This window comes from Nicotiana tabacum, chromosome 3 (assembly GCF_000715075.1).
Source record: "Nicotiana tabacum cultivar K326 chromosome 3, ASM71507v2, whole genome shotgun sequence".
In the NCBI taxonomy this organism is placed as follows: Eukaryota; Viridiplantae; Streptophyta; class Magnoliopsida; order Solanales; family Solanaceae; genus Nicotiana; species Nicotiana tabacum.
The window spans coordinates 196790556-196807133 of NC_134082.1; the positions used below are offsets into that span (position 1 = coordinate 196790556).

At 34.0% G+C, this 16578-nt stretch overlaps 3 protein-coding genes across 4 annotated transcripts; all 3 read right to left on the reverse strand.

Annotated features, from left to right (window-relative positions):
• Positions 1–448: 448 nt before the first annotated feature.
• On the reverse strand, positions 449–1307 carry LOC107800558 (uncharacterized). The gene has a single exon (XM_016623749.2). The coding sequence runs from the start codon at positions 1054–1056 to the stop codon at positions 643–645; it is 414 nt and encodes a 137-aa protein (XP_016479235.1). The 5' UTR covers positions 1057–1307; the 3' UTR covers positions 449–642.
• A 429-nt stretch (positions 1308–1736) lies between these two features.
• LOC107800559 (uncharacterized) lies at positions 1737–4983 on the reverse strand. 2 transcript variants are annotated; one of them, XM_016623750.2, is made up of 6 exons: positions 4403–4983; positions 4070–4146; positions 3915–3951; positions 2685–2859; positions 2150–2252; positions 1737–2017 (listed from the first exon to the last, which is right to left on the reverse strand). In XM_016623750.2, exons 1-6 carry the CDS (start codon positions 4602–4604, stop codon positions 1859–1861), a joined length of 753 nt encoding a protein of 250 aa, XP_016479236.1. In that variant the 5' UTR covers positions 4605–4983; the 3' UTR covers positions 1737–1858. The 2 variants fall into 2 exon arrangements, with proteins under 2 accessions (XP_016479236.1, XP_075106475.1); XM_075250374.1 differs by having other exon boundaries at positions 4312–4445.
• Positions 4984–14243: 9260 nt separating this feature from the next.
• LOC142178536 (uncharacterized) lies at positions 14244–16332 on the reverse strand. The gene is made up of 4 exons (XM_075248264.1): positions 16062–16332; positions 14636–15908; positions 14477–14550; positions 14244–14380 (listed from the first exon to the last, which is right to left on the reverse strand). Exons 1-3 carry the CDS (start codon positions 16330–16332, stop codon positions 14508–14510), a joined length of 1587 nt encoding a protein of 528 aa, XP_075104365.1. The 3' UTR covers positions 14244–14380; positions 14477–14507.
• Positions 16333–16578: the final 246 nt, after the last annotated feature.

The window sequence follows — 16578 nt, forward strand, 5'->3', positions numbered from 1 at the left end:
AGTGTTCCCTTTATTGTTGCTTTATTGTCTTATTTATTATTTGGTGGCTGTCATAATTTTTGATATAATAGTTGTGACTTATTCACACTATATACATTTGGCTTCCGCAACATTGACAAGAAAGATAAATATTCTTCTTGGAGCTAAGCTTGATCTGGAACTATTTTCCGTCAAATTAATTAATATGCTAGGACTACATACTTCATAGACAAAAAACATAAATATACCAAGGTTGGTTTTGAGGTCAATATTGGAGGGCCAATGGTTTTTTTTCTTTTTTGGTAGGGAGGGCCAAAAAGAATTGACGTATTTCTCTTAATAAAAAGTCATTGATTTTCTTCATAAATACCATTTAAAAAAGAAAAGGAAAACAAAATAAATGAGAAAAGACAGAGAATTTCGCCAACCGAGCAACAAGAATACTATTGACCAAACGTATCATTGCACTTGCATACTAATCAAACAGTAACTAGAGATCTGACTTACGAAATTTCGTGCTACAGCATTCAAATAACTTAAAAATCGGGAAAAAAGAACATAAAATATATGGTTCTCCTAGCTAGGTGCAATTTGAAGTCACAACTATATTATTTGTTCTAGTTCATAGAAATTAAACATACTACTATAGTTTTGCGTATTAATTCAAGGCAGGTCATGTCCAATTGCTGCATCACCTCCTTCAGTTAGGTCATGACCTGCACCAAGTTCAGCATTAGCATCAGGATTATTGCCACCATTGTCACCAATATTAAAGCCTCCTCCAATGCTGGAACCAAATCCAGTGCCAGCTCCAATGGTACTTGTTCCGCCACCTCCAATAAAAGGACCAAAACTACCTCCAAACCCACCAACACCTGCTCCTAAACCAAACGGAGGCCTTATTCCACCTCTAAGTCCACCAAAACCACCAAAAAATGGTGGTAAAGGGTGCCGAAAATATTCCTTCTGCTCATCTGCTGCTGATTTTGCCTCCATTAATGCTAGGTTCCTCGCGTTTGTAGGGTAAACAAGAACACTGGTGATCATAAGAACGATAATGAGAATCTTGGTTGCCATTTTCGATCTGTAGTCGTATAAACTAAGAGAGAGAAATTATGTTTTGAGTGTGAGAAATTTGGGTTTGTAACCTGAAGTTATATAGGTGTGGAGAAATTGATACAATAATGAAGAATGTTAAAGGTAGGAACATCAGTAGCTCATGCATATAGTGCATACATTCATGTATTAGAGAAAGGAAAGAGAAGAAGCCAACTACATCGATCCTTTCATAAATATACCTTAATCAACACCTTCTCAATTTCATGATCAACCTAAGTCTAACACACAGCAAACAAATTACAACTTAACATTCAATTTTTAGGAAGATAGCTAGTCATGGATTCATCATATATAGTGAAAATACTAGTACTTGTCACATTCTTTGTTACGTAAAGTATTACGTACAATATTTTTGCTAGACCAATTATTAATAGAGAAAGACAGAAGAAAGTATAGTAGAGAGACGTCAAACTTTTCCGGTGGCAGACCGCGGTCAACTTGTTTTAGTTTACATATATCAAGACATTTTGCTTCTTAGCTATTAATAAGTCTAGAATTATGCTGAGACGTAACCATAAGAATGAAGCTTACGTGCATAATATGAATTTGAAACAAGTCTCAGGTAGATTAGAAAACTGATTTAAGTACAAATTGAGTTCTAGCCCAGCTCGGTAGTTTGATTCCACTTACAAAACAAAAAGGTTAATTACTTCCTTGGATTAGTCCACAAAAAAAGTGATCAAAGAGAGTCAAATAAGGATTAAAAGAGTTTTTTTTCTCTCTCCCTTTCTCTTCAGGGATTAGAACAGACCAAAAGATTCTAAGCAAGGGTGAGGTCAAGAGAGAGATTATTGACATCAAAACTGGTAGATGGCTCTAAAGACATGGTGCTACTGGAGAAATCTTCCTCTTCTGCAGATGGACTCTTATTTGACAAACTGCTAGCTTCTCCTACCACTTTATTCCCGTTGCCAGTATCCTGCCAAAAGCAGAAGAAATCTAGTAATTAGTTAAGTGGTCATAGGTACCAATCCTATCATGCTTCCAAATTATTGTATCAAGTTAATCAAAGAATTATAACATATAAAAAGCCAAAGATTTCGTTAGTTACTTGAACACTGCAGCCATTGAAGAAATCCCTGAACATGGTGCAATTATTAGACTTTCCTTCCAATTCCATCATCTTATTTTCCATGGTCTCTTGCATATGTTTCCTGTTCAATTATTGTTTATGCGTAACCAAGAAAAAAAATGGACCTAATTAAGCAAGAGTTTTCACACGGATTCACACAATAATCTATATAATTTGACATATGACTGTTATAATCGGTTGTCCGTCTTATTTTTGTCATTTTAATAATTCCACCTATTAAGGACAGCTTGCCAGTTATTCCAGTAATTATTGTGTACTTGAAAAATTAAACGAATTCATAGAAGGAAAAAAAAAGAAGATTTGACTGTCAAGAAGAGATGTGGTGGGATGGAAGAGATCCCTCCGCTTTTATAACCAAAGGTCTCGAATCATGAGAATGAATTTGTCGTAAAGAGTGTTTTCCCTTACGCGGCACGACTCCAAATTAGCCAGATCAGACCAATGGGTACCGAATGGTTTAAAAAAAAGACATTGAGAAGTTAATTAGACGAACCAAGGAGGAGGCAAAATAGTAGGCGCAGAGGCAAAGTCCGCATAGTTACTGCATGTTACTGTACTCGACGAATGGGCATCAAACAAGGCTTTGTCATAATAGTAGTGATGATAATTCATTTGCTCTGGACCATCCATTCTATTCCTTTTACTCCCATTTGCGGCTTCTGCTTCAGCTGCAACAAAACAAAAATATTAAAGTCAAATGAATTATTATTAAACAAAAATATATTTGAATATGATCTTACCTCTCTCATATTTAATTCCTGAATTTATGCAGATTCTTACTTTCTAGATTTCGTTCTATATGATGTTTACTTATTTTCACACTTGGGTATAACGTTTTCAAGATAAATGCCAAACTACTGTTCCCCATACATCAACATTAAATACAGACTTTATTTATACCCTGGGAAAGAATTTCCATTCATATTCAGAAAACAGGAAATTATTATTTAAAATGGATATTATATTGGTTTTCAAAGTAAATGTTTTATTTTTAAGTAAATGCACTAATTCAATTTTCACTCGTTTGGACTTAACTCGTACCATATATATGCGTTAAAAAAAAAGTCAAAGAAGAAGAAAGTATATATGGAATAAGAGTCATTCACCCAAACACATTAATTTCAAATTCTGAATTCGCATTCTATTATATGAACACTTTCGTTATGCAACGACCACCACATTGGCTATGTCTTGCACATATTTTAACTCTTCAAAATAAATTCTACCCAAATCAAAAACGATGAAAATGGGAATTAAAGGGAATTCTCAATTTTGGCCTTGCTAGCCAACAGTCATATACTACTACGAGTTCTAAGGGCCTTGCGCTTTCAGTAACTACTAAAAGGCGTTATCCTATGGAATATAACTGGAGTGAGCAAAGCACAAATAAGGGTCAAATAAAACATCAAAAGATTCCTAAAATGGAATTCTCTATCTTTTCTTGATTGCATCATTAGTCACTATTTTAATTACTTTTAGTATTATTTAATGATGGATAAGACGTATGGTATTCAATTGACTCTGTTTCTTTGGATTATAAAATCAAGCTTCAAGCCAGTCAAGCCTTTAAATTCTTCCGTTTAAGGACTATAAATTTTATAGAAGAAGCCCAAATAAAAGATAAGTTAATTTTTGCCGAACTCCTTCACATATATACTACGACATACACAAACATAAAAAGTACAAGGAAACTTGAGTTTGATCCAAAGTTGTAAATCCATACCTTGTATCATCTGTTCATGCTTCATGCTTCTGTACATCTACTCATATCAAAATAAATCTTAAAATTAACTACATAAACAAAACAAAATAGAGAAAACAAAAAAGGGACAAAACATGCATTTCCAAAGTTTTCTTTAAGAAAGCTTTCTCTCTAACCTGAAGGTGACTCTTTACGTGAGATATGGTCAGGCCTTTCACATCCATTAATTGTAGCACCATCTTTGGAGTTGCTCCTAAATTAAATACAACAATCAAAAAATAATAGCCAAGAATATTTAGAAACGTAACTAGCTCTTTTCCTAGCTACCTAATGGATACTTTTCTCCTTAACTTATCATTGGTCCACTCCCCTTTTTAAAGAATAATGTAAAAATTTTCTTAAGAAGGAAAAAACTGACCCCTTTTCATGCACTTCTATATATAGCTAGTTCATTCAATGCATGTAATTTTCATGCAAGAAAAGGGAAAAAAGAGAGAGAGGTGGCGTACGATCTTCTCCACCAAGTCTCTCAACAGCATGCACAAAGCTGCGATGAAGATCTCGTGTCCACCGAAGTCTCGGCATTTTGGATCTAACATATGGTCTTACCCCTCCAGATTTATTGCTATGATCTTTTAAGTTATTTTCAATGGATAAAGAAGGAAAACTTTGTGAAGAACTTTCAGATAATTCTAGCGGCTGTTTCATCATGGTAAAAAGGAGGAGTTGGGAAGATGTAGGTAGGCTGGGGAAAGGAGTTATATATGGTCTATGCTACAACAAAAGAGAATAAATATTTGTGAGTCTGTTGTCATATTTTGTCTACTTCTACAGGCTTTAAGAAGATAGAATTTCTTACAAAAATTTGAGTTCTTAGAGAGTTTAATTTAGTCCACTGAATTTTTGATTATGAAGCTGAAAATATTTCACGGAATTTCAGGAACTCTAGTGAGATATTCAACCATCGCACTCATTATTGTATGAAAATAGTGTGAGAGTACTAGAAGAAAATGAAAAAGGAAAGAAATAGTTCCGCAGAAAAGATTCTAATATATTGATGATAGTGTTATTTTTCAGGACATTCGTTTGTTTGAAGTCAGTATCAAAACATTCTTGTGCCCTCATATGAGATATATCTACCAAGAAATCAGAAGGGGTATTAATGACTATTCACTGGCTGCTGGTTGTTTAACTTAGTAATGATCGACCTCATAAGACTTGCTAAAAGACAAGTATGAGAAAACCTCTTTTGGCATTTGGTGAGGCCTTCTGAAGTCAGTTACGAAAAATTAAGACTTGCAAGCGTGTATACAAGTGTTTGTTTCTAAGGTTTTAATATAGCTTTAATTTCTGAGCATGACTTGTTATCTCCTCTTTCCTCTTGCCTCTTGGTGCGTTCTGAATTCTTAACTCTGCCTAGTCTCTATTACTATATTTTTGGTAAAGATAATTTGACTGTTACACTTGGGGGCGCAAAAAGGTTAAAAGAAAAAAATAGGTTGAATAATGAACTTTTTAAAAACGGATCAATTATGGATAAAAATCATATTCTTCATTTAGAAAAAAATGAATAACCAATGGATAATTAATGAGTTTAACTTTTATATTTTTAAAACCTCAAATTGGGGATTCTTCAAGTTTGGGAGACTAGAAATTCTCCCAAAAGTGATCATATTCATGTAGCCATGGAGGCATGGATAATATGGTTATCCATATTATCCGCATGTTAACTTTTTTTTTTTTATCCATATTAAATATGTGTCGGGTCGGATAATTTATTCGTTTTTTCATTACCCGTTTTCGACCCGTCTCATATCCTTCCCGACCTTCCTAAGTGCCACCCTTAGTTACACTTGTAATAACAAAATTTAAAACCCTTAGTTACACTTGTAATAACAAAATTTAAAAAGTGCAAAACGTCATACTAACTCTAAAGTTTGAATTACTCAAATATTTGTATAGTTATCATATTATCTCGAAAATGTGTTTCTAATTAAACTAGATCAAGAAAAGAACTTGTATGAAGAACGTCGGGGATTTTTTCAAGTTTAAATTCCAATGTTAGGATATAGAAGTCAAGTGTTGGTACTAAACTTCCAAAATGGTACTAGTATATATAGTTAATTAGCTTATTTAACCTTTAATAATTTATTGTTTGATTCCCACGGGGACAATCCAATAACCAAAAGACAATAAGTGGAACCACTTGTACGAGTTTAAATTAAGATTTGAACCTTTTGTTTACTTAGGCAGTTCTTCCTCTGTATGCTATATATAAACATAAATAGACCGATAAAGTAGGAGCTACTTTAATTAGAACTGCTTTGGATGTTACTAGCTTGGATAACTATGCTACTATTAACACCTCTTTCATAATGATAAAATATTACTTATATACTAATATTTTCTTTTTTAGAAAAACAAAAAAACGCACAAGAGTAACCTTCCTTGTTGGGAAGTTGGCAGAGATAATTTAATTAGCTTTATTTTATGAACAAGAATGATGAGTAGTGAAATGAGGCCGAATAAGGAAAAGATGAGGCTGACATAGGCAAATGTATGTCCTCAAGGAAACATACCAAATCTCCCACAATTCTCTAATTCCGCTTTCCGGAGACCATGACCCCCTCTCATCTGTATAGTTAGCTTTACTTTTATTTTATATTTTATTTTTGCTCTCAGACATTATTTACGTTACTCTGGCTAGACAGAGCCAATGAATATTGACGTGCGATGACACATTCAAAAGTTTCTTTATATGTGGCTCATTCGTGATAACTACTTCAAATGAATAAGGAGACCGTTCATTAAGATTTTAACATACCAAAATATATTCGTGGTATTTTTAAACGAGGACACGTTAAACTATTCACGTCATTATTGTCCGGACTTTGGATATGATCTTATAATTTGTGGGGTGGGTGCAAAAATTCTAAATGTCTTACGTTGGCAGTATGGTGGAAAGGATGGAATTTGAGAGAAATCCATTCCCAAATTCCATTCACGGCCAAAGATATGGCCGAATGTAGCCAAAATATGGTACGTATGTGGACAAAAAATTAGGGATGAAAACGGGAATGGAGTGGTTTTAGAAAATAGGGGGAATATTCTCTTCAAGGACTAATTGGCAGAGACATGGACAAGTGTTTGGAATAATTCATAAGCATGAATAATAGACACTCGAGAAATTTGAGAATTTTCGCATTGCTTTTGGTTCTTTTTTTCTTTTTATCGTTATTATTAGAGTTGTTTGAATTATGGGAAAGAAGCCAAATGGAGGAGTAGACGTCTAGCTGGGTGGAAAGTGTGAACAGAAAAGCAGATTTTTGAATGAACGAACGCAGAGAATGAGAAAAGCCAACTTAGCCATGATTTCAGGCGAGAGAATACATATATGCTAGCTAACGTTAACTTGAAAATCTTTAAAGACCCTCTGCACGTACTTCTTTCACAAGTTCCAAAGTAATTTTAGATGACCAAGTTGCAAAAGAATACATCTATTTATAATTTGTTTAACCGAGCTCCGATCCTGTATGAATACGGAATACTTTCTGTACCAATTTTCCAAGCCTCTATTTAATTCCTTTTCATATTTGCGATTATGATTCCTTTGCATGTCACCCGAATAAAAAAGGAGTTAAACTTTTATGTACTGCTAGTGAAAGAAAAAAGGTTTCTCACCGTGAAGCCATACAAAAGCAAATTACAGGTCATTCGTTTTCTAGCAATTATTAATTGACAACCTGCAAAAGATAGTAAATGAACGGAGAGGTCGTTTGGCTGAACAAATTAGAAGTATTTGATAGTCATCAATAGTTAAAAAAATACTTTTTAAGTGCTAAAACTAACTTTATAAATAAAAAGATAAGTGTTAATTAAACTAACAATAATCCCTTGGTATATTTGGTTTTATTAAAATGCTTTAAACTTGTTTGCAAAAAAATCTAAATTAGAATATTTTTATACGGAAAATGATGGATGACAGAAATGGAATGGAATGCGAGTAGGGATGGGCATTCGGGCAGTTCGGATTGTATATGAGAATTTCGGTTTTCAGATTGAAGAAATGACAATCCAAATCCAATCCAAATAAGTTCGGATTGGATAAGATATTTTTAGTTAGGTTTCGGATTAATCGGTTTGGATATTATGAATTTTCAATTTTGAGCGTATAAGTTGAGATGTTTCATACTTTACAAAAATGAATATCCAAATGAAGTATTCACGTTAAATTGCCTGAAAAAGTCCTCATTCTTGCCGTAATCATCCAAATAAAATATTCAAGTAATGAAATTATTATTAAAACAAATACAATGAAGACATTAATATGACCGATAAGAAGTAGCAATAGTAAAATCTTGTCCAAATAGAAAGTATTCTGATAGTAACTTAGTAATTAGTATTGAATATATGAGATAATATCTAACGGGTAGAGTATTAAACTTATTACTTATTAGCAGAGGAAGCTTGGAGAAGAAATTTCTGGAATTGAAGAGTAGCTCAAAATGAGCTAATTGAGGACAAGACTACCGACTATATACACCTCTAACTAACAATTAGTAATCACTAAGTAACTAAAATAACTCTAACACACCCTAACTTCTAACATGTACAATTAGGTCCTCATATCTTACTAACTTCCAAACTCTATACACTTAACTATAAATTCCAATACTCCCCCTCAAGCTGAAGGGTGTGAAATATTTAACACACCAAGCTTGCTAAGTAGAAACTGATGCTAAGGTGATGCCAATCCTTTAATGGGTATGTCTGCCTGTTGATTTCGTGTAGATACATATTATGTTTGTAGCATTTCTTGCTTAAGCTTCTCCCTGATGACAATCTATTTTAATATGTTTTATTCGTTCATGAAAGATGGGATTAGCAGCTATTTGAATTGCTGCCTTACTGTCTGAGAATAGGATAACTGGTTGATGGATTGGGGTCCCTAGTTGTTAAGTTAAATTCAAAGGTATCAATAATGACAATGTTCACTTACATGTTTTGCAGGAATCATCAAAAGAAAAGAAATCCAATGAGAAGTTGTCCAATGATTGCTAAATTAATGGACAAGAAGAAGGAATCAAAAATCAGCCGATCCATTCGGCCTCAATCAAGGAAATCAGATTACAAATCAAGGAGCTATTGCCAACAAATATTCGGTATCCTTAATTAAGCTCAATCAAAGGCTTGATTGTCTCGTGAATAAAAGCTGTGACAAGGAAAGTCATGATTGAATCCGGCCCTTCCCAAGAGCAGGATTCGAAGAGGCACCCCTTCGGTCAAATCCTTTTAAATATCTTGTGCCTCTATTTTTGGTCAAGGCTCAACGACTCTTTCCTCTTCTATAAGAAGTTTTCTAAGATCAAAGAAGACTTGCTCAACTACACACATTGTTTTCTAAGTCTCTCTACTTCTTAGCCTAAACATTGTAATCCTTAGTTTGCTAGTGTCTCAAAAGATAGGAAAGTTAGAACACAAAAGTGAGTTGTGTCACTATTCAAAATTCATTATTGTTGTACTTCGTTGGTGGTGAACTAATCAAAACCATCTGTATTGTAATACTTTCAAGATCTAAAGCGAACCCTTGTGACCCAAGGGAAACTGGATGTAAGTACCATACCGGTATCGAACCAATATAAAATCAATGTGTGTCATTTTCTTTCCATTTACTGTTGTCTTACATTCTGCTCTCAATCTAGTCAACTAAATTCATCGTTGGTAGACTAATTTTCAATAGACCACAATTTATCCCCCCCTCCCCCAATTTACTTTCAATTGGTATCAAAGCAAGGCTTACAAACTTTGCTTAACAACTAGTGAGGAAAAGATCATGGGATCAAACACAGTTGTTGGTGCACTATTTTAAGAGGGAACCTCTCAAGTTCGACCACCATACTTCAATGGACATCACTTCTCTCATTGGAAAGTGCGTATGGAAACATACACCATGTTATATGACATCAAAGTCTGGCGGGTGAACAAAAAAGAAAATCTTCCAATTCCCCCAAAGAAAGATGAGAATTGTCAAGTAATAGTATCCACTAATCCACTTGATTTGGATGAATACTCTAATGAGCAAGCTGTTGTCATAACTGTGAATGCCAAAGCAAAAGATTTGTTGTATAATGCTATCAGTGGTGAAGAGTATGCAAAGATCTTTAAGCTGTGAAACTTCTAAGAAAATGTGGGACAAATTGGAAGTCACATATAAAGGGACCAACAAGGTAAAAGAAACGAGGATAAATCTCTTCGTTCATGAGTATGAGCTATTTCAAATGAAGGACGGAGAATCTGCGGAAGATAGGTTCTCCATGTTTAGCAAAATTCTTGGAGATCTCAAATATTTTGGTAGAACAATAAAAAGAGGAGAACAAGTCAGAAAGATTCTTAGAAGTCTACCTACGATTTGGCAGCCAAAGGTCATCGCTATCGAATGTCAGGATCTTGACAAAATGTCTTATGATGAACTCAGAGGTGACTTAATAGATTTTGAGAAAACTCACTTGGATAGACAGATTCAACAAGAAAAGAAAACACAGTTGCCTTCAAAGCAACTGTGGCTGAACCAGAAGATAAAGAAGAAGAGGAAGGAGGAGAATAAATGAAAATATAACCATGCTGTCTCAAGTTGTAACCAGCATGATGAAGAAAAACAGAAATAGCAGAAGAGGTAAACCAAACTTCAAAAAGGGAAGAATAAACAATGAAAATGATGGAAGATGCTATGGATGTGGAAAACACGAACACATTCAAGATGACTTTCCAAAACTAAAGAAGAAGCTGAACAGGAACCTTCAAAGGAAGAAGTCTTTTGGAGCCTGTAGTGATGAAGAAGAGTCTGATCATGAAAAAATTGTCAATGTGTGCTTCATTGCTATAGAAGATTATAGCAATGAAGAATCAGGAGAACGTGGATTCTTGGGAAACAAAGGAGTAGATGAAGGAAAAGACTCAAATCAACTTGGTCTCATGGTAGACGAGGGAACTAGTGAGGTATGCCCTCCCAATTGCTCAAATTGTTATGAACTTCAAGAATTTGTTGATATTGCTCTTGCAGATATTGCAAGAATTCTAAATGAACTCAGAAAAATTCAAAGAAAAAAAGAGTGGACCCTCAAGCTAGAAGTTTGTGAAATTAAATGCGATATGCTACGGGAAGAAGTCAATGAACTTAAACTTCAATTGAATGGATTGTAAAAATCCACTAGTCATAGTTCAGTCAAATCTACTCAGACTGTTCATCACAAACAGAAGAAATTTCATGCATGTTCCTTTTGTGGTAAAAATGAAAATAGTACTAACCAATGCAGGAACAGAATCAAAGTAGAAAAAGACTCCAAAAATTCTAATAGTCCGTCTTGTTTTTATTGTGGTAAAAGGGGTTACACCTCAAATCGCTGTAGGTTCAAGGATGATAGGAGATGGGTCTGGCGACCCAAATCTTCAAATCAAACTAACACTTAACATTCTAACCATTCAGGACCCAAGCCAGCTTGGGTACCTTAAAATCAGTAATTTGGTTTTGTAGGAACACCGCAAGACACTACAACAAATGTGATATTTAGCTACAAAATTTTTAGCCACGACACAAAATTCGTCACTAATTATTCACTTTTCGTGACGAAAATTATGATTCGTGTTTAGATACATAATCCGCATACTTTTAGTGATGAAACATAAAATTTCATAGCAAAAGTTTTGTCCACTAAAGTTTTCCACCAAAAAATAACTTGGCGTCATTATTTAATAGCATTAGCCACGAATTTTATACAATTGGTGACATATTATTTTGTCACTAATGATGTATCCAATTTGTGATAGATAATAATTTGTCTTAAAATTGGTAAAGCTTTGGACACGAAAAAATTTCGTCACAAAAAATGCGTTATTACAATAGTGACAAAATAAAATTTGTAATTAAACATGGTAAACTTTAGCTACAAAAGTTTCTAGTTTATTATGACATTAGTTTTTGTCACTAATAGTGTAAACAATTAGTGACAATTATTTAGTTGTCTCTGTTTAACGTACAATTTAGTCACAACAATTTTTTTGTCACGAAAAAATATGATTTTTAAATGGCTACGACTTGAATTTTGTAGTTGAATAGTACAATTATTGGTGACAAAAAAAGATTCATAGTAAAAAAACTAAAAGATATAGTTTTGTTCATATATGATACAAAAAGTTACTTTAGGGCTAATTAACCTTATGACTGAAGCAACCATCTTGAAAAATTATCAAGTTCGAGAAACTTGAATCCCATTTTATAAAGTTCTATTATGAAGTCTATATCACCTACAAATGAAAGAAATCAAATTAAAACTATACTCATTTTGATTCAATTGCCATATCTAACTTTAGAAAATATAAAACCAAAAAACCATATTAAAATTTAATAGAACCCAAGGAACACTTGCTGATACAAAATTTCATATTATTTAGATAGGAACAGAGAGACCTACATAGGCGGATATTACCTTAAGACATATAACAACAACAACAACAACAACAACAACAACAACCACATAGTGAAGTCCCACTAGTGGGGTCTTGGGAGGGTAGTGTGTACGCAGACTTTACCCCTACCCCGAAGAAATAGAGAGGCTGTTTCCGAAAGACCCCGGCTCAAGAGGTCTGAGGTTCCTAGTAATTTTTAGTAAAAAGAATTACCAGAAAATAGGAATATCCAATTGGTTGTACTAAAGGATCAATTTATAAACATCTCGTGGAAAACTACAATCCCTTTTTGGCAAAAAACAAAGGTAGAGGTCATATTGACTGTAGTAGATGTGCTCATTAGGATCATGACTGGCTTGAAGACTTTCAAGTTTCAAGCAGCTGGAATCATCTAGTTATTTACGTTGCTGTACCATCATGCATCCAAAGACGAACAGGTGGTGTTATATACCATGAGAAGGTTGTAGTGGTCATTGAACAATGTGCAGTAGAAAGCTCAGCAGAAAATCGATCTGTTGGTCTGGACAAAATTCCATCATTGACCAGGTTCAACTAAAGCAGGGGTAATTTGTCTTTGAAATCTTAAGAGCCTGATAAGATGGTGCTCTTGAGCATATATGTGGTGGGAAGGGGTATATAGACATGTCAACCGCTGATGCTGATACTTCTTCAAAGATTAGTGAGGTTAAAATTGCATGTGGGAATATTAATTATTGACTTGTTTTACACTAGAGCTGAAGCAGTGTACTATCAGAATCAAGTTTATGATGAATACTGCACATATTAGAACAACAAAGAATTAGTAAGTTGAAGTGAAATACTAATAGTGAATGATTACAGGCCATTACATCAAAGGGTGGTTGTTTTGTTGAAGCTCCAGTTTCAGGGAGCAAAAAGCCAACTGGAGATGGCCAACTAGTAATTCTAGCAGCTGAGGACAAGGTAATATATATACTATTATTTAGCTGTTTAATGGAACAACACTCTTATTATCTTTGGTTTGCTGCACTACATGGAGCTTGTGAAAAGCAACAAGCCTTGGATAAATAGAGGACAGAAAGACCTACACAGGCGGATATTACCTCAAGACATCTATAAATGACCTAATTATTTAAAACCTCTCATTCTCCCTATCGCCAACATAATATATTAAAAAAAGATGCATACCCAGCAGGTTACTGACCTTACTATTATGAGGTTACATCATAAAACCAATGTCGTCATCATCATCTGTGATATCGACTTCATCGTCATTAGTACTATTATTACCTTCATTCCCCTCATTCTCCTCATGATCACTGATGTACTCTACCATTGTTTCATCCTCTTAATCAGAATTTTCTTCGCCATAACCAACTTCATGTTCTGTCTGAGCCTTCAATTCAATTACAACTGCATCTAGGGTAACCGAATCAACATCATCTCTATGTAGTTGACTCAACATATTATCCGTATCATTTACAATTGAATTACTTTCAAGTGAAACATCTTGATATACTTCATCATTTGTTTCGCTATTTCCTGGCTCTGAGTTTTGCATCTCTGGCACATCATATAAGTGTCTATCTTGAAATTTTAGGACAATTCGCCAATTTTCTCCCAATTTCGGATCATCAATATAAAATACTTGCCTTGCTTGAGTAGCTAGTACAAAAGAATCATGTTCATACCAAAATCTATTAACATTGATGCTCGTAAATTTTTTATCTTTTTGCATCCCTGTCTTCTTGCGAAGATCAAACCACTTGCATTTTAAATAGCAGAACTGGATTGCCATTAAGATACTCTAACTCAATCATGTCAGTTATAATATCATAAAAATCAATCACGTCATTTTCGTGATAGCCTTCAACAACTAGACTGCAATTTTGACTTTTATGTAGTTCATCGCGTCTTTGAATATGGTACCTAACACCATTTACAGTACACCCATTATATGTTCTTCCACGCACATCAGGTCCTATTGCCAAAAGATATAACTGATTGATAGACACAGACTTTTCCTTATTATATAATTGCATAATCTACAATGAAAAAAATATTACTTTTAATTAGTAAAGAGGAAAACAAATTAGAATTTAAACACATTAAGATGATTCTTATCTTAAAAAGTTACTTACTTTCCTTTTGAACCATAAAGGAAATTGTTCTCTATGTTTCTCTTCTGTATTCGCAACAGCTTGCTTCATCAACTCTTCTTTATGCTCCTTGTATGCAAAATAAATTACTTATAAATTATGTAAAACAGTAAAATAACAATAGAGAGAAAAATAACATACCGAAGAAAAGGTTCTACTTCTTCGCAATTATTCAACACATACCACCGAGCCATATCGAAATCTTTCTTTGGTATGATATCATAGTTTCCATATCTAAATGGTCTAACACTCTTTGAGAATATGTCCAGAATAACTTCATCTTTGTTACTAGATCCATCATTATTTCGATCTTCACGATTAAATCTAGTTTCGATGCCAGTAAGATACATAGAGCAAAATGTCAAACATTCATCAATAAGATAGCCTTCTGCAATAGAACCTTTTGGTCGTGCCTTGTTTCGGACATAACGCTTAAGATTGCACAAAAATCTTTCAATTTTGTACATCCAACGATATTGTACTGGTCCCCCATACATAGCCTCTCGTGGTAAATGCACAGCCAAATGTACCATAACATCAAAGAAAGCAGGTGGAAAGATCATCTCAAGCTTACACAATATTAAAATTATATTCTTTTCTAGTTGTTCTAAGTCATCTTTTCTCAAAGTCTTGCAACATATTCGTTGAAAGAAATCGCCTAACTCAATCAATGCTGAAGAGACATCTTTATTTACAAATCCACGAATAGCAATAGGCAACAGTCGTTGCAACAAAACATGATAGTCATGACTTTTGAGTCCAGTTATCTTATCATCATCCGCACTTACACGACATGAGATATTTGAAGCATAACCATCAGGAAATTTAACTGATTTTAAAAATTTATAGAACTCCTTTTTTTCACTTTTTGACATATTATAACAAGCAGCTGGCATTGTATAACTAGAACCATTATCTTGTAACCATAGTTCTTTTCTTATGTTCATATCCTTAAGATCTTGTCTTGCTTTATATGTGTCCTTAGTTTTCCCTTCAATACTCAGTATTGTCCCCAAAATATTCTCGCAAATGTTCTTTTCTATGTGCATGATATCTAAATTGTGTCGCAACTTCAAGCTCTTCCAATATGGCAACTCAAATAAAATACTTCTCCTCACCCAATTCAACTCTTCAGGAAGACGTTTTCTTTTCTTATTATTAGGGTGTTTTCCTGGTCTATTAGTACTAAGAAAATCCAATTGTTGTAAGACATCATCTCCTGAGAGCTCTTTTGGTTTCAATCTTTTTTCTATCTTACCATCAAAATTTTTGCTTCTTCTCCATGTGTGCTTAGGGTCAAGATACCAGCGATGATCCATGTAACAGATTTTACTTCTTAACTTGTGTGAAGGTGCATTTTTATTGCAAGTAGGACATGCCATGTATCCCTTAGTACTCCATCTAGATAAATTACCTAATCCATATGAAATAATATTTGTGCACATTAGTTTATATTCCTAAAATATACAAAAATTACTTACAAATAGTATACTAGTAAAACTTATACAAAATCTTCTATTTAACAATTATTTAGACATCTTGGACAGTAAGGAGTTTAAGAACTTACCATAAGTTGGAAAATCATTTATGGTCCATATAACAGCAGCATGCATCTTGAAGGACTCCCCTGTTGATGCATCAGATGTATCTACACCTTCACTCCATAACTCATTCAATTCATCAACCGAAGGACGCAAATAAACATCAACATCCTTTCCTAGTGCTTGAGGACCAGGAATAAGCAATGACATTAACATAAATGGACCCTTTAAACATTTCCAAGGATGAAGATTATAAGGAACTAGAATGACTGGCCACATACTATAAGTTGTGCTCATGTTATCAAATGGATTAAAACCATCGGTTACAAGGTCGAGTCTAAAATCCACCGATTTAGTTAATATCTGATCTCTTCTCATACGGAAGGCATATCTTCTATGTAAAGAAGTTATTTTTATTTTATTTATGTTTGAGTTTTTCGAACTCGGAAAGCATTCTGTGTCAGTTCTTCCTCTTCCTTTCTATTTGCTTTTTTTTTGCTTGAGTTCTATGATCCCTGCCTACATTAGAAAGTCAGATATGTG

Bases quoted from the DNA above. Each gene is read 5' to 3' on its own strand.
- LOC107800558 (XM_016623749.2), bottom strand. From the start codon at position 1,056: ATGGCAACCAAGATTCTCATTATCGTTCTTATGATCACCAGTGTTCTT.
- LOC107800559 (XM_016623750.2), bottom strand. From the start codon at position 4,604: ATGATGAAACAGCCGCTAGAATTATCTGAAAGTTCTTCACAAAGTTTT. The intron at 4,147-4,402 runs GTACGCCACCTC...TATTTAATTTAG, and splicing joins GAGACTTGGTGGAGAAGATC to GAGCAACTCCAAAGATGGTG. The intron at 2,253-2,684 runs GTTCGTCTAATT...ATAATTGAACAG, and splicing joins ACTATTTTGCCTCCTCCTTG to GAAACATATGCAAGAGACCA.
- LOC142178536 (XM_075248264.1), bottom strand. From the start codon at position 16,332: ATGAGCACAACTTATAGTATGTGGCCAGTCATTCTAGTTCCTTATAAT. The intron at 15,909-16,061 runs GTAAGTTCTTAA...CATATGGATTAG, and splicing joins AAATGATTTTCCAACTTATG to GTAATTTATCTAGATGGAGT. The intron at 14,551-14,635 runs GTATGTTATTTT...AGCATAAAGAAG, and splicing joins GAAGTAGAACCTTTTCTTCG to AGTTGATGAAGCAAGCTGTT.